Source organism: Primulina eburnea, chromosome 9 (genome assembly GCF_022965805.1).
Source record: "Primulina eburnea isolate SZY01 chromosome 9, ASM2296580v1, whole genome shotgun sequence".
In the NCBI taxonomy this organism is placed as follows: domain Eukaryota; kingdom Viridiplantae; phylum Streptophyta; class Magnoliopsida; order Lamiales; family Gesneriaceae; genus Primulina; species Primulina eburnea.
In genome coordinates, this window is record NC_133109.1 from 22050617 (window position 1) to 22067588 (window position 16972).

The following is a 16972-nucleotide window of genomic DNA, read 5'->3' on the forward strand; positions in this document are numbered from 1 at the left end:
GGGGAAGTGCACTTGACGACCCTAATTCTCATATAGCTGACTTTCTTGAAATTTGTGATACTTTTAAGTTTAATGGCGTGTCTGATGATGCTGTTCGTTTGCGCTTATTTCCATTTTCACTGAAAGATAAAGCTAAGTCGTGGTTAAACTGTTTGCCTGTAGGGTCTATCACTACATGGGAGGATATGGCAAAGGCATTCCTGATCAAGTACTTTCCTCCGTCGAAGACTATGAAGCTTAGAGCCGACATTACTACGTTTGCTCAATATGAGAACGAGTCACTTTACGAGGCATGGGAGCGCTACAAGGACTTGTTGAGGAGATGTCCACACCATGAGCTACCGCTTGGGTTAGTTGTTCAAACTTTCTACTATGGTCTGATTACTCCTAACCGTACTATGATAGATGCTGCTGCATGTGGTAACTTACTGAGAAAGACGGCTGAGGAAGGATATGAGTTATTGGAGGAGATGGCTGCGAGTAGCTATCATCCTCAGTCTGATAGGCAGAGACGAGGTGCTGGAGTTCATCAAGTTAATGATTTGTCTGCGGTTTCAGCACAGTTAGAGGCTTTGAGTAGAAAGATTGATGGGATGAGCATGAGTGGGTCGGCTATGCGTCTGCAAAAAATTTTCTGTGATAAGTGTGGGGGTGAGCATGACGTGCAGGATTGCCAAGATGGCAATCCATTTTATGTGCCTGAGGGAGCACCGGTGAAACAAGTGGGATTCCAGAACCGTCCTAGAAATGACCCTTATTCGAATACATACAATCCGGGATGGAGGAATCACCCAAACTTTTCGTGGGGAGGCCAAAACAGCCAAAATCGCCAACAAAGAGGTCCACCATATGGGATGCACCAAGGATTCAAACCAGAGCCGCCTCGGGAGGAGAAGTCCAATTTAGAGCAAATGATGACTAAATTTATTTCTGCAACAGAGACGAGATTTCAGAATCAAGATGCATCCATAAAGGGGTTAGAGAATCAAATTGGACAATTGGCAAAGTTGATTTCTAATAGGGAGCAAGGAGCTTTGCCAAGCAACACGGAAACTAACCCAAGAGAGCATGTGAAGGCTGTGGAATTGCGGAGTGGAAAAGCACTCGAGTCTCATGAGGAAAAGACCAAGCATGGCGAGGATGAGGTAGAAACTCGAGGAGGTAAGTCTTCTAACTCTACATCTACACCTATTGCACAAAATAAAATTGTTATCCCTCCACCTTTTCCTGCAGCGATGAAGAAAGCTAAATTAGATGCACAATTTGGTAAATTTCTTGAGGTATTTAAAAAATTGCATATTAACATTCCTTTTGCTGATGCCTTATTGAATATGCCAAGTTATGCAAAATTCTTGAAAGATATCTTAGCAAATAAGCGGAAGCTAGAAGATCATATGACGGTGAATTTGACTGAAAATTGCTCCGCTTTAGTTCAAAACAAGATGCCTCCAAAGCAAAAAGATCCAGGGAGTTTCTCTATACCTTGCATTATTGGTGATATTAATTTTCATAAAGCTCTATGTGATCTTGGTGCGAGTATTAACCTGATGCCTTTTTCTGTGTTTAGGAGACTGGGATTAGGTGAACCCAAGCCAACTAGGATGTCGTTGCAGCTGGCTGACAGATCTGTCAAGTATCCACGTGGGATTATCGAAGATGTTTTGGTGAAAGTGGATAAGTTCATTTTCCCTGCAGATTTCGTGATACTAGACATGGAGGAAGATTTAGAGATGCCTTTAATCCTAGGGAGACCATTTCTGGCTACAGGGAAAGCGCTAATTGATGTGGAAGAGGGGAAGTTGAGACTGAGAGTTGGAGAAGAAGAAATTATTTTTGATGTTTTCAATACTCTCAAGCACACAATGCACAATGATAGTTGCTTTCGTATTGATGTCTTAGATTCTATTGTTTGTGATTTTGTGCAGGATGGATTGAAAGAACCATTGGAGGCCACTCTCACTACTGAAAAGCAGGAGGACGAGCTAGACGAGGAAAAGATGGAGATGGTAGCTCATTTGAATGCCATTCCACCTTGGAGAAAGCAAGTGAGGCTTAGATTAGAGGAATTGGGAGACCGAAAAAATTTAATGCCTCAGAAGTCAAGCCTAGAGGAGCCACCTACTTTGGAGCTCAAACCACTACCTCCACATCTCAAGTACGTATATTTAGGAGAAGATAATAAATTGCCTGTTATTATTTCCTCTTCTTTGACAGATGATATGGAGAGTAAGCTCATGGGAGTCCTTAAGGAGCATAAAGGAGCATTCGCTTGGAAGGTTTCGGACATAAAAGGGATAAGTCCTTCGATCTGCATGCATAAAATTCTGATGGAAGATAAGTACTCACCTCTAGCACAACCACAAAGGAGACTCAATCCAAAGATGCAAGAGGTAGTAAAGGCTGAAACAATTAAACTTCTGGATGCAGGTATTATCTATCCTATCTCTGATAGTGCGTGGGTAAGTCCTGTACAATGTGTGCCTAAAAAGGGTGGGATTACTGTTATTACTAATGAAAAAAATGAGTTGATTCCCACTAGAACTGTTACGGGTTGGCGTGTGTGCATAGATTATAGGAAACTGAATGATGCAACCCGTAAAGATCACTTTCCCTTGCCATTTATCGATCAAATGATTGAACGATTAGCAGGTCATGAATTCTATTGCTTTTTAGATGGATATTCGGGATACAATCAAATCACAATTGCACCAGAGGACCAAGAGAAAACTACTTTCACTTGTCCTTATGGTACTTTTGCGTTTAGGCGTATGCCCTTCGGTTTATGCAATGCACCTGCCACATTTCAAAGATGCATGACCGCTTTCTTTCATGACATGACTGAGAATTTCCTTGAAATTTTTATGGATGACTTCTCTATTTTTGGCTCCTCATTTAATGAATGTCTAGAAAATTTGAACTTGGTGTTAGTTAGATGTGAGGAGAGAAATTTAGTGTTGAATTGGGAGAAGTGTCACTTTATGGTTCAAGAGGGGATTGTGTTAGGACACAAGGTATCGGAGAATGGAATTGAGGTCGACAAAGCCAAGGTGGAGGTAATCAAAAACTTACCCCCACCTTCATCAATAAAAGGAGTTAGAAGTTTCCTTGGGCATGCTGGTTTTTATAGGCGCTTCATCAAAGATTTTTCAAAAATTGCTAAACCTTTATCCTCTTTGTTGATGAAAGATGCTGAATTTAATTTTGATTCTACTTGTCTGCAGGCATTCGAGATACTCAAGGAGAGCTTGGTGACAGCACCTGTTCTGACTGTCCCTGATTGGGAGTTACCGTTTGAGGTGATGTGCGATGCGAGTGATACAGCTGTGGGTGTGGTGCTGGGTCAAAGGAAGAACAAGGTATTTCATACCATCTACTATGCAAGTAAGACTTTAAATGATGCTCAATTGAATTACGCTACTACTGAAAAGGAATTGCTTGCTATAGTATTTGCTTTCGACAAATTTCATTCATACCTTGTTCTGTCTAAAGTAACTGTGTATACCGATCATTCTGCCCTGAAATACTTGCTTGCTAAGAAGGATGCGAAACCTAGGTTAATTAGGTGGATTTTATTACTGCAAGAATTTGATCTCGAGATTCGAGATAAAAAGGGTGTGGAAAATGTAGTTGCTGACCACCTATCTAGGCTTGAGCATGTTAGAATTAAGGGCAATAACGATGATATAGATGACTGGTTTCCTGATGAACAATTGCTTGAGGTAAATGCGTGCCCTTGGTATGCCGATTTTGCAAATTTTCTTTTCACCGGCACACCTCCACCTAATTTATTATTTCACCAAAAAAGAAATTCTTTTCAGACGTGAAATATTATTTTTGGGAGGAACCGTTTTTGTTTAAGATCTGTGCAGATTCAATGATAAGAAGATGTGTGGCGGAGGAGGAAACCAATCATATTCTGAACCATTGTCATGACCGTGAGGTAGGTGGTCACTTTGGACCCATACGGACGGCGTCTAAGGTACTTGAATGTGGCTTCTATTGGCCAACTCTTTTTAAGGATGCTCGTTTGTATGTTCTCAATTGTGATAGATGCCAACGCACAGGTAATATTTCCAACCGTCATGAGATGCCTTTAAATAACATTATTGAGTGTGAAATATTTGATGTGTGGGGGATTGATTTTATGGGTCCTTTTCCTGCGTCTTTTGCGAAGAAATTTATTTTAGTGGCAGTGGAGTATGTTTCGAAATGGGTGGAGGCGGAGGCTTGTGCCACTAATGATGCACAAGTGGTGTTAAAATTTTTGAAGAAACACATTTTTAATCGATTTGGTGCACCACGTGCAATCATAAGTGATGGTGGCACCCATTTTTGCAACAAAATTTTTGATAAACTGCTGGGAAAATATGGTGTCACCCACAAGGTTTCCACTCCATACCATCCCCAAACTAGTGGACAAGTTGAAGTGTCCAATCGAGAGATTAAGAGGATTCTAGAGAAGACGGTCAATGTGAATAGGAAGGACTGGTCCGTTCGGTTAGATGATGCTTTGTGGGCTTATCGTACTGCTTTTAAAACACCTATAGGCACTACACCATATAGGTTGCTTTTTGGTAAAGCATGTCATCTACCAGTAGAATTAGAGCATAGAGCATATTGGGCGACCAAAGCACTAAACTTTGATTTTGCTCTTGCAGGTGAGAAACGATTGCTGCAGTTGAATCAGTTGGATGAGTTTCGAGGAAAAGCTTATGATCTGGCACTATCTTACAAGGAACGCACCAAACGAGCCCATGATAAACACATCGTACGAAGGGAATTTCAAGTGGGTGAGGCGGTGTTGTTATACAATTCTCGCTTACGCCTCTTTCCGGGCAAGCTAAAGTCAAGGTGGTCAGGACCTTTCACTATAGCCCAGGTGTTCCCATCAGGTGCAGTGGTATTGCATGACGGCAAGGAGGGGACTCCAATTTGCGGCTCAAATGTGCCACCGATATAATGCTTCAGTCTTTGAGCGTTCACAGTGATTAAGGACAGGGGTGACAAGTCGAGCTCTAGACTGTAAATTGAGAACTCTTCTTCTCTTTTTTTTTTATTCTGTTTCTTTATTCATTAATCGCATCACTTGCATTTAGGTAGTGCATGGCATGGCATTCATTGTTTTAAAATTTTTATTTTATTTTGTTTTTTTCGAGAATGTCTCGCTAGGGCGGTCCCTTTTGACCGCCCCAGCGAGAGAATTTTTTTTAAAATTGGTTTTCCTGGCGAAAACGCCTCGCTAGGGCGGTCACTTTTAACCGCCCCAGCGAGCGAATTTTTTAAATTTGTTTTACTGGCGAGAACCACTCGCTAGGGCGGTCAAAAGTGACCGCCCCAGCGAGCCCTCATATTTTTCAAATAGTCTGTCACCGAAAACCACTCGCTAGGGCGGACACTTTTGACCGCCCTAGCGAGTCGCGCAGATATAAAAACCATTCCCTTTCCCCTTTCTTCCCCACTTCGAACCCTACCCCTTTCCTCTCAAATAATCGGCGCCTCCTCCATCTTTTATGCTCAAATCTTCTTATTTTGTGATATTTTCAGGAAAAGACTCGATCTTGGTTTCTACAATCCACCCGGAAGCACTTAGACTACAATTTCTTCTACTCCGGTCATCTTCCAAGGATTCCGGCGAGCTTCTCCGGCGAACTTCAAAAATTTTCCGGCGATTTCAGACTCTTTGCACTCCCATCTCGACATGGCACCTAAACGGTCTAAGGTAGCTCACGGTGCCTCTAGTTCTCGTTCGACTCCGTCTAATTTTGTTAATGAGAAAGCTCGGGAGCGGTTTGAGCATGCTAAACTACATAGAAAACCAATCCCTGAGCGAGGGTTTACTACATCTGCTCTTCGTTATTTTCCGGACGTCTTAGTAGAGGGACGAGGGTGGAGTAATTTTTTAGCACAACCGAATGCCGCGGTGATTCCGGTTGTGCGTGAATTCTATGCGAATGCTCCGGAGGGGAGTGAGCATAAGGCATCTGTGCGGGGGCGTCGAGTCCCATATGATTCGAGAACTATCAATGCCTTGCTGGGTTTACCGTCGGTGGATGACTCTGAGTTTCAGGCGTGGGTACTTAACCCGGATTATGATTCGATTATACACACACTCTGTTATCCGGGCACCACGTGGAAACAACCGGGGACGTATACGGTTTTTCTTGAAAAATTTTTGAGAGTGGAGGCGGCAATGTGGTATGCGTTTCTATCTAAGAGATTGATAATTCCCAACAAATTCGTTTCTCATTTGATTTTAATCCAATTTAATCATTGATTTCTTGATTGCTTTTTCTTGCACTTTAATTATTTTAGTTATTAAATTCACTTTAGTTTAATCACCAACTCAATCTATCGTTGCTAAAGAAATTTACTTGGAAATAAAGATATTGTAACGCAGTCCTTGTGGAATGATACTCGTATTCACTTACGTTTATTATAACTTGACTATCGTGCACTTGCGATATTTAAATCGAGCTTTTAATTATACAACAAATTTTGGGACTATTCACTGTGCAAGTTTTGCTCGATCAGTGATGCACAAGTATCTATCAATACATATGCAGGATAACCAGAAATAAAGCAGTTACCTGCCACAACATCATCAGGTGCATCCTGTGCCTGCTCCTCGGTCAAAGCGAACACTCTGGCATGCTGTCTCGGAGGCTGGCTCACTGTCTGGCTTCCTCCTAGCCTCTGCTGTGAATGAGTAGACGGTGATGGCTGGAAAGAATGAACAACAGATGGTTGTCTCCCTGTCTGAGCCACTGATCCAGATGACTCTGGTGCTTGGGATCCTTGGGCACCTCTATGTGGACATACTCAGGCAAAATGTCCCTGCTGTCTACAAATACGACAGCTGCCAAACACTCCTCGGCACTGCTCTGTGAAATGCTTCCTTCCACAGGTGCTACAATAGGGTCCTGTATAACTCTGGCCTTGACCAGTCTGTCTCGAGCCACTCGAACTGGACGAACTACTTCTAGATTTCTTGAATTGCTTTCCTCTAGTTTTCAGGAATTCTTTCTTTCCACTACCACTGCCACTCTCGAATCGAGGAGGTGGTTGCTCTGGTCTCGGTGCTGGAGGCACAAATGAAGCTCCTCTCTGTCTCATCAGACCGACTTCGGCTCCCTTAGCTCGGTTCAAGGCATCAGTGAAATTGTTTGGCCTCCCGGTATTAACGAAGGTAAAGATTTCAGGATTTTGGCCATTAATAAACTGATCAGCAACGACCTCATCATTTTCAGCCACATGTGGAGCAAATCGTAACAAGGTCGAGAACTTGGCCACATATTCCTCAATTTTTAGCTGGCCCTGTCTCAAATTAGCAAACTCGGCCCCTGTCCTTCCTGTATGATATTGGAAATAATCTCTGATAAAATTCAGTTCTAAACACATTCCAGGTAATAGTCGTACCTCGATGCTCTAAGGCCTTCTTCGTGGTAATCCACCAGTTCTTTGCAATATCGTGCAACTGGTGTCCAATTAGTTTCACCCTCCGCTCATCAGTATAGTCCGGGGACTCAAACAACATCTCGATATCGTCTAGCCAACTCTCGTAGTCCACTGAAGTCTCGGTACCTTTCAGAGTTGGTGGATGAAATGACTGAAATCTTTTCAATAGTGTGTTTTGAATCACAAATATGCGCATAGATAATTTACAATCAAAATAATAATATTTTTGTCGATTTTATAATTAATTTATTTGTTTTTTAATAATTTTTTATGATAATATTTTTTATGTTATAATTTATTTTGTGGAGTTTGTTTCCAATTTCATTCGAACGAGTGTAAAAGCTAATTTTAAAAAATTAGTTTATTTATTAAATGTATCATTTTGTTAGACCAGAATAGTTAATTAGTAATCTTTTTATCAACGCTAAGTAAATATAGAAGAAAACACTAATAAAAATAATAACAATGATAATTAATGTAATATGATATTAATCATGACTCTAATTACTAATATTTAGATTTCTAGTCGTTAAATGATAATAATACTTTTTAAAGAAAGCATGGCTAAATAGTGAAATAATATATTTATATAATACATGATCCAATTGAAAAATTAATTTGCTCAACCTAAATTATTTTAACCCCAATTATTTCTATTAAATTCAATTAGATACAAATTTTTATTTTTAAAATTACTTTACTGAATAGTTTTTTTAAATATATATATATATATATATATATATATATATATATATTTTAAAATTATATTATAATAAATAACTATCACAGTCTTTTATTAAAAGATTAAAATTAATAGAATAAAATAGATATATGTCGTTGAAACTCGTGGGTGGTGTTGATGGATGATTGAAGCAACCTTAATCACCATTTTACGTTTCGAAATAGCATTGTTATTTTAAGAACTAGAAAAATATTTAACATAAGTTATAAATCTTGAAAAAAATCTCCTAGAAAAAAGGCAGCATATGGCTGCAGGAACACTGACACGATGACATATAAATTTTGCTCATTGCCTTGATTTGTGTGTTTCTAACGTTTGAAAGTTTCTACATTTGATTTAAAAATTCATGGTAAGCTTTATTGTTTTTCCACATGTAATATAATTTATACGAGATTATTGTACTTAGATTTGTAAATGTTTTTAAATTGCAGCATTTTTTTTAAAAAAAAATTATTTTTTAAAAGAAAGCCGAGAATGTGGTTTTATGCTTGGTTAACTAAGGAATTTAGTTGTGTACATGTCCACTTTTTATTATTTTTTATATTTTATGTAAAAAAGACGTTATGAACTTCTCAGAGTAGAGCAATTTTTTTAGCCTAGAGCCGTTTTTGTAGTGTTAATAAGAATGGACTGAATTATGCATCCACACCGGTAAAAAATAAAGGTTTAGAACAATTGGAACATATCCAACCTGGTTGATCAAGGGTATTGCTAGTGAGAGAATGAAATTACATCACCACCATGAAAGAAATAGAAGACTTTAACCACAATCAAGATTCTTGGATACTAGGCAAGGCTTACAAATCGGAGTTTCAAGTTTCAAATTTCAAATCAGCACTCCACCTGCTGCTGGCATCTGAAAGCCCATATTTTGCCACGTAATCAATCATACTCATTGGCACGTTTGTATGGGTTTTCCACTGCGAGCTTCACAGTCAAACTGTTACCAATTTAACATTGTGGCACAAAGATACAATAAACAAACAAGACTTGACAAACATCGCATCAAAATTTCACACGAGAAAGGCACATCATATTTACGAAAACAACACTCTGGCACAAGGATATGTTAAAGAATACACACATGACAAAGTTGACATATCATGATAATAATCGAGAGTACAGCGTAAACGTTCATAGAAATACACAAATATATGTATAAGCCATACCCTCCGTTAAAAAATGAATATCAATGGAGAGGCCAACCGAATCCGCCTCTGACCAAATCAAGAATTGCAGGCAAAACTATAGCAAGATCAAATACAAATAATGATAATAGCTAACTCAACTAATAGTAGCACATGGAACTTGAGGCAAGACCAGTCAGTCAACATCAACTCCTTGAGTATCCCCATTACCCCGCTGGATTGAAAATGCTCGTCTCTTCAGGAACTAAGAGGGGCACAGTGACTGCAAATTCTGTTCAGTCAGACAATCCCGCCTTTTTCTTCAAGTGCTCCTTAAATTGTATGATGTCACCCTCCCACCGAGTCACAGTCTGGTTCTCACACACCCAAATCTCATGAGCCACCTGGTTTATAAGCCTAAAATCATGGCTTACAAGAACCATACCACCGTCCCATTCATTTAATGCCTCAGCTAGCGAATCAATAGTCTCGATATCTAAATGGTTAGTCGGCTCATCCAACAATAACATATGTGGTTGTCTCCAAGCTAGCCACGCAAAGATCACACGACTTTTTTGTCCATCAGACAAGTTTTTCATAGGCATAGTTTGAGCTTTACCTGTAAGACCAAATCTCCCGACTGCAGCCCTCATCCTCTCCTCCTCGTTTCCTGGGTACTCTCTCATCATAAACAGGAGAGCAGACATTTCCATGTCGAGCTTCTCAGCTAAATGTTGATGGTACTGGGCAATTTTCAAATGATTGTGGCGCCGAACCATGCCATCCTGAGGAACTAAATCACCTGTCATCAATTTCAGCAGGGTACTCTTTCCAGCCCCATTGGGTCCCACCAGTGCTACTCTTGAATCAAGGTCTACTCCGAAATCTATGTTCTTGTAAATAAGATTATCAGGGCTGTAGCCAAATGTAACTTCCACGAATTGTAGAACAGGAGGAGGCAGCTTTCCCACGTCAGTAAATCTGAATACCAGAAGTTTGTCCCTGGCTACCTTCTCGGTGAGTCCACCTCGCTCCATCTTTGCCAGAGTTTTCTCCTTGCTCTGAGCCTGACGTGCAAGTTTAGCTGAGCCATGTCCAAAGCGTGCAATGTATTCCTTCATAGAAGATATCTGTTCCTGCTCCCATTTATACTGTTTCATCTGGTTCTCTTCAAGTTCTGAACGGGTCTGAACATATTGATCATAATTACCAGTGTAGAGCTTCAATTTCTTACTCTGCATATGGATGATGTTGGTGCAGACTCCATTCAGAAAATCCTGGGAATGCGAAACCACAACCAGAATTCGATCAAACTTCTTCAATGTCTCTTCCAACCAAACACAAGCCTCTAGGTCTGCAATTTAAAAAAGTTGGTCAATGCAATGATGATGATGATGGCAAATACGCTTACTTCAAATTTTTATGTCTCCAGTATACAAAGTCCAAGACGATCGAGTGGCATAGATCAGCCAACTTCCTATGATGTAGGTGAAATCAACTTCGGAGGAAATAAAATTAGCAGCATTTAAGGAACTTCACAAATAATATGCAGTTGCAAAGCACCAGGTTTTCCATATAACACAAGTAACCACAAACATGCAGAATGAACTTTTTTCTTCTCTACATCTGCTTTAAATGAAATGAACTACACAAAAATATCAGGAAGGTCTGCGCATACATAATATATGATATGATGTCCCAATAACCCTACTTCGGTCTTTGTTTCAAATAAGCAAAGTGGACCAACTAGCTAGAGTTCATAGAAGATAAAAAGTCATATTAAATATGTTGCAAACGACAATGACATCTAATCTCACCAAGATGATTTGTTGGTTCATCAAGCAATAGTATGGTGGGCATCATGAAAAGAGCTCGTGCTAAAGCAATCCTCATCCTCCAACCACCAGAGAAGTCGCGTGTTTTCTTTTCTTGCATCTTCTTGTTGAAACCAAGACCAAACAAAATCTCAGCAGCACGCTTCTCAGCAGTTGATGCATCGAGCGCTTCCAAACGTTCATATATGCGATCAAGTTGTTCTCCACCACCATCCTCCTACAATCAAATCAAACACCAGTGGTTTATTGATGGTCCATTCTATTGGACACATTACCGTCTTTATACCTGACCAGCCAATGCTTCAGCCTCTTTCTCCAATCTTAACCTCTCTTCATCGCAGTTTATAACAGCCTCGAGTGAAGACATATCAGAAGCTTCAATCTCTCTGCTAAGGTGAAAAATATCCATGTGTTCTGGAATGGGAAGCTCTCGACAACCTATTGCAGAAAGAAGAGTAGACTTTCCACATCCATTTAGCCCAAGGAGACCATAACGTCTGGGAAAAAAAGTACAAGAGATGGTATACTTCATGACATCAGAAATTAATTGCATAAAATTCATAAAAGTTAAGAAGTACCACATACCTTCCATAATTCAGTTCCAATTCAGAATCAACTATGAGATCATGCCCGTGAAAAGTGAGTGACAGAGACTCTATCTGCAAAACAAAATTCAATTGATGATGATCACAAAAATGTCACAACAGACGATTTGAAATTTTTGTACACATGAATAGCCTGTCACTAAGCATTCAGATCTAGGTTAAACATATTAGACATGCTCCAGTAATCACATACCCAGCGGGGAAAATAATACAAAACAATGGATTTCTATAAAATATAGGACACAAGGAGACAATATTTGAATGCACACAAAATCCTAAAATCCGCTAATGGTCATACTGCGCCTAGCAACTAATAGGAGCCGCTAGGCAGATTCCACAGTATCAAGTATCAACAGACCGCACACTCTCCCCCTTGGTTCAAATGATGAAGATGAAACGATATTTGACAGAAGAGAAACGATCTATACACCACAGGACGTAGACTAGATTTTCTTGTTGCCTCTTGGACGTTAGTTTAGGCCTCAGGGCCTATAAAATTAGGCTTTAAATTGTTGGAGCAAGCCTAAGAAATGAGGCATCAGTTGTATATTATTCTCACAAAAGTGAGAACGTCTCGGTTCGAGACCCCTACCCCATTACTAAAAACACATACCAATTTTTTCATATCTTAAATTTAAATGTGGTCCAACAAGCATAAATTTATTGTGAAATTAAAAAAAGGACATAAAACATTCAATCTTCAAAATTGATAAAATCATTTTGAATATTAAAAATATTAAATTATAATTTTTTGTTCTGAAATTTTAAAAATGTTAAAAAAAATATTGTTGTGTCCAAAACATGTGCGACATTGCACAGTCATACATGCCCTAAGTTATTTTTTCCTTGTAACTTATGAGTGTCCAACATCCATGCCTTATCCAAGGCGTGTAAGATACTGCACGGATCCATTTATTTTCTTAGTGTCAAAGCATCATGGATAAGCTAAATGTGAAACAACACAGAAAATATCAAAATAAAAGGAACCTTTATATTAGCAGAGGCTCAACTAATATCATCATAAAATTTTCGCGCTCCATTCTTCAACTAGCACCATTATTTTTTAATTTAATTTGGATGTATCTTTACACCAGCTCACGGGTATGTTTAAAAGCAACCTAACCATGGCCCTCCAAGGGACAATGACCAAGTATTTGCGTAATAATATATTTGTCATAAGAAACAGAAAGAACCAGGAATATTTCTTTCAAACTCCATAGATCATCTCTTTGTCAAAAGTTTGATATTCAAATATTACAGAAACTCTCTCTTAAGTTCATTGGGCTAGTCAAGAATGTCCAGTAACCAAAATCCTTATTGTCGCCGCTGTCCAACACAAAATATCATAATAATGCCACAAACAATGAAACGGTGGACTACAGGAGTATTTTCCTGGTTACCAAAACTTCAGGGGTCAGTTTTCTATATCCATGAAACTGATCCAATAATATCATGAGAGAGAGAATAAAATATACAAAAGAACATTAATCCTTTTCAAATAACCATAACCAACAGATAAGTTCCGCAAGTTCCCAGACACGAAAACCAGCAAAATCTCCAACCAATTCAGATTCAAACTCTTAGATTTAAATGAGGAGACAAGAAAAATGAACTAGCAAGAAAACGTTCTCAAGTTTCTACTGTTACCATATTAACTATGTAAATTTCTAGAAAGCTTCCAGTTATTATGTTCATGATATACACTTTCATAACAACAATTCACAAACAAAAACTAATAATGAATTTGATTAACTTTCCTTTTCATTAAAAATCTAAGTTAGATCTGCTTTCACTCATGACTCAACCAGATACTACACTTTCTATTAATTAATTAATTCAACACCGTAAATTACAGTACACGCTTAAAAACATAAATCACCACAAACCAGCCGTGCCTATATTAATGGATACAAAAGCTCACACGAATATCTTTTGACAAAGGATGCGAGCAAATAACTCCAGTACACGTCCGATCAGATATCTGAAGAGCATCAACACCATTAGCCAAACTTTCGCCGTTGGTTCCATTATCAACCGAAGCTGCCGCCTTAGATGGGGCAGCCGCTGCCTTACCTCCTCTCTTGGCGGCGGCCGCAGCTTTCTTCTGAGCCGCCTTCTTCTTGCTCGCATCCGACACCATCTACACCAACATCATTCACCAAATAAAAACCAAAAGTTCGAGTAAAAAAATTGAGATTCACACATACCTTGAAGGACTGGAATTCGGTGTTCAGGACAAGGACAAAGCAAGGTGAGATCTAGGGCTACGCGTCTCCGAGATAAGCTGTCGTATGATACGAGAACTCAGACATTGAGGGCTTGGAGGGGTTGAAATATAAGGGAAAATGAGGAAAAAGGGAGTGACGGAAGAGTTTATTAAGAAAAAGGGAGTGAACGTAATTTATTTTATTTAAAATTTTTTTAAAAACTAATTTTTTCATTAGTGTATTTTAATTTTATATATAATAAAATTTATAATTTAATTAAATAAAAAAACTCACTCGATTCAATTTTTCTATCTTTTCCGACTCAATTTTAAATTTTATTTCATTTTTTATCTTCACAAAAAATATTTTTCTTCTTAACTTTTCATCCTCTCATTTTTTGGCTAACAATTAACCACGAACAACAAATCCAAAAAAAAAAACTATATATTAAAAAAAAAAAATTTTGAGATATAAAATTTATTGAATCTCATCAGTGTTCATGACCCAAGAGTGAAAAGATTCACCATGAATCGTGAAAACAAAAGATGTATCACGACCCACGACTTCATGACCCTGGGTCGCGAAGCACAAGGCTTCACGACCCATGGGTCGTGAAGCACTTGTGCTTCACAGTGAAGCACAAGTGCTGCTTCACGACCCAACACTTTGTTGGGTCTTGAAGCAGTGCTTCTGTAACGCCCATAAAATTTAAATGTCCACGCAAACCACATGCATTTGAGTTATTAAATTCTTTGTGTATTTTAATTAAATGTTTAATTGCATGAATTAATTATGTGATGCATATTCGCATGTTTGAAAATATATTTTTCTACATTGTTGCATTAAAATATATTTTAAAAGGTTATTCGAGTTGCGATCGAGGAACGGAGACCGATGGCTGAAAAATAGAAAATGTTTTTATTAAATAATTGTTTTTAATTATTTAAATTATGGGTGATGTTTTTCTTATTTTTGAAAAATAAAGGGTTTTGAGGTGATTTTATACGTCGGAACGTAAATTTTATCGGTGTTGGTTTTTCAACAAGAATATGAACTTTTTAGCAACCCGGCTATTTAATTTACAAACTATTTTTACCAAAACTATTTTAATATTCTAATTAAATCCTAATCAAGACTAATGGGCCTAAATAGTTGGCTTAATAGGCCTAAAGCCTTGTTGGTATTTAATTAGTATATAATATATGATTAAGTCTCCTAAAACCCTACAATTTTACACAAGACACACGGCCACAATTCTGAAAATCTCCTCCTAAACTACACGGCACACACATGCATAAAGATCGAGGCAATTTTCGAGAATTTGCCAAGGTGATTCAAGCCAAAGGTCTCGCCCCGTTCTTCGCCAATCGTCAACGAATAATCGTGCGTTTAAAACGCAAAGGCACGCCATATTCTCCTTTTCTCATCTATCACACCATAGTATTTATTTAATTGAGTTTTTGCATGAAAAACAAGTGCATCATGAAACAATTTCGTTTTTGCATAACATGTGAATTTTTAAGGCATGTATTTGATCCAAAATCATGAATATTATGTTGTTAAGGGGCTGCCATGGATAGGGTAATAATATGGAATTATTTTATAGCCAAAACATGATAAAATAATGGAGGAAACATGCTGGAACCATAGGCAAAGAACAGCAAGGGAAGGGCCGTGAGTTTTTTTTGAGATATGTGTGCTTGTTGAGGGCATAGCTTGATCACTTTGCATGGGGCGTTGGGGCTCGACCAGGGCTGGGGGTTGGGTCCTAAGGGTCTCGGTCTAGGGTCAGGAAGGCTCCTAGCATGGCTAGGACCCCTCACGGTTAGCCTTGGAGGAGTCCCATGGTGAAGGGACTCCTCGCACGTTAAACGGTGGGTAGGGACAGCAGCCGTGGGGGCTTGTTGCTAGGGCTGGGTGGCTCAGGGTAGATTCATCAGGGTCCTATGGTCATGGGCAGGGGTCGGGCTAAGAGCGGGTGCGGCTGGGTCGCAACTGGTTTGAGGGAAGAAGCTGAAAACGGGAGGAAGAGCTTGGACGCGCAGGCTGCTGTCTTCTTCAGGTGGTCTGTGCGCGCGGTTCAGGGCTTGGGCTGGTCTGGGCTGGGGCTGGGCGTGGTCCAGGGTTGGTTAGGGTCGACTGGGTTCTGTCGGGGCTTGGCTGGAGGAGTGCTAGACTAGATAGGAGTCTCTTTTGTTCAAGGACACTACACACACACATGTGCAGAAATATGGGTCGAGTTCCAGGAGCTTTTTGAGCGGGTTAGGGTCATGTTTTGGGGCTGGGCTTGCACAGTAGGGTCCCTAGGTGTGTTGGCTAGGTCTCGGCTCAAGGTGGCTCGGGCGTGGCTCGAGTAAATTAGGAGATGGCTCGGTGTGTTCGGTAGGGTGTCAAAAACGAAAATTATAAGGCTAAAATTGAATCCGTGGGTCCACGGGGGTGGCTCAAGACATGAAAGGGTAGAATAAATAATAAAAAAGCTATGTTAAAAATTTGGGATCAAAATAACGAGTTTTGGATTTAATCGGGATTTAATCGCCGCACGAAACGCTAATTAACGAGTTAATTGAATAGCCTAGTTTTATGCTTTGTAAAATCATGAAAATTTAGGTTTAAGCTTAAATATTTATTATAAGTCTAAGTTTTAAATTTGGGAATTTTATAATAAGGTTTGGTTTAATTCGAGATTAAAACGCATTAATACGTCATATTTAAAGATTAATTTAAAAGTCTAATATTTTAGCTAAATAAAATTATGAGAAAATTCTTGTAAGCTTAAATAATTATTTGGGACATGGTAGGGTCAATGAAATTAAGAAAATGTCAAAAACGTGAAATTTTACGTCTATGGGTAAAACGGTCATTTTACACCTAGAAATTAGTAAACGTCATGGCAGTGTCCTGAATGCTGTTTCATATGCTAATATGATTATTTGGAATGTTTATGAATTTTTATATGTTCAAATGTTATTTTAAATGTTCATGGATATGTATATGTTAA

The 16972-nt window shown here is 39.0% G+C and overlaps 1 protein-coding gene and 1 non-coding gene across 2 annotated transcripts; both read right to left on the reverse strand.

Moving 5' to 3' along the window:
* Positions 1-233: 233 nt before the first annotated feature.
* Positions 234-340, reverse strand: LOC140842209 (small nucleolar RNA R71). Its single transcript, XR_012120340.1, has one exon. It is a non-coding gene; the product is annotated as a small nucleolar RNA R71 (small nucleolar RNA).
* An 8942-nt stretch (positions 341-9282) lies between these two features.
* On the reverse strand, positions 9283-14103 carry LOC140841349 (ABC transporter F family member 1-like). Its single transcript, XM_073208693.1, has 6 exons — positions 13972-14103; positions 13686-13904; positions 11745-11818; positions 11446-11656; positions 11142-11376; positions 9283-10678 (listed from the first exon to the last, which is right to left on the reverse strand). The coding sequence occupies exons 2-6, from the start codon at positions 13902-13904 to the stop codon at positions 9621-9623; spliced, it is 1797 nt and encodes a 598-aa protein (XP_073064794.1). The 5' UTR covers positions 13972-14103; the 3' UTR covers positions 9283-9620.
* Positions 14104-16972: the final 2869 nt, after the last annotated feature.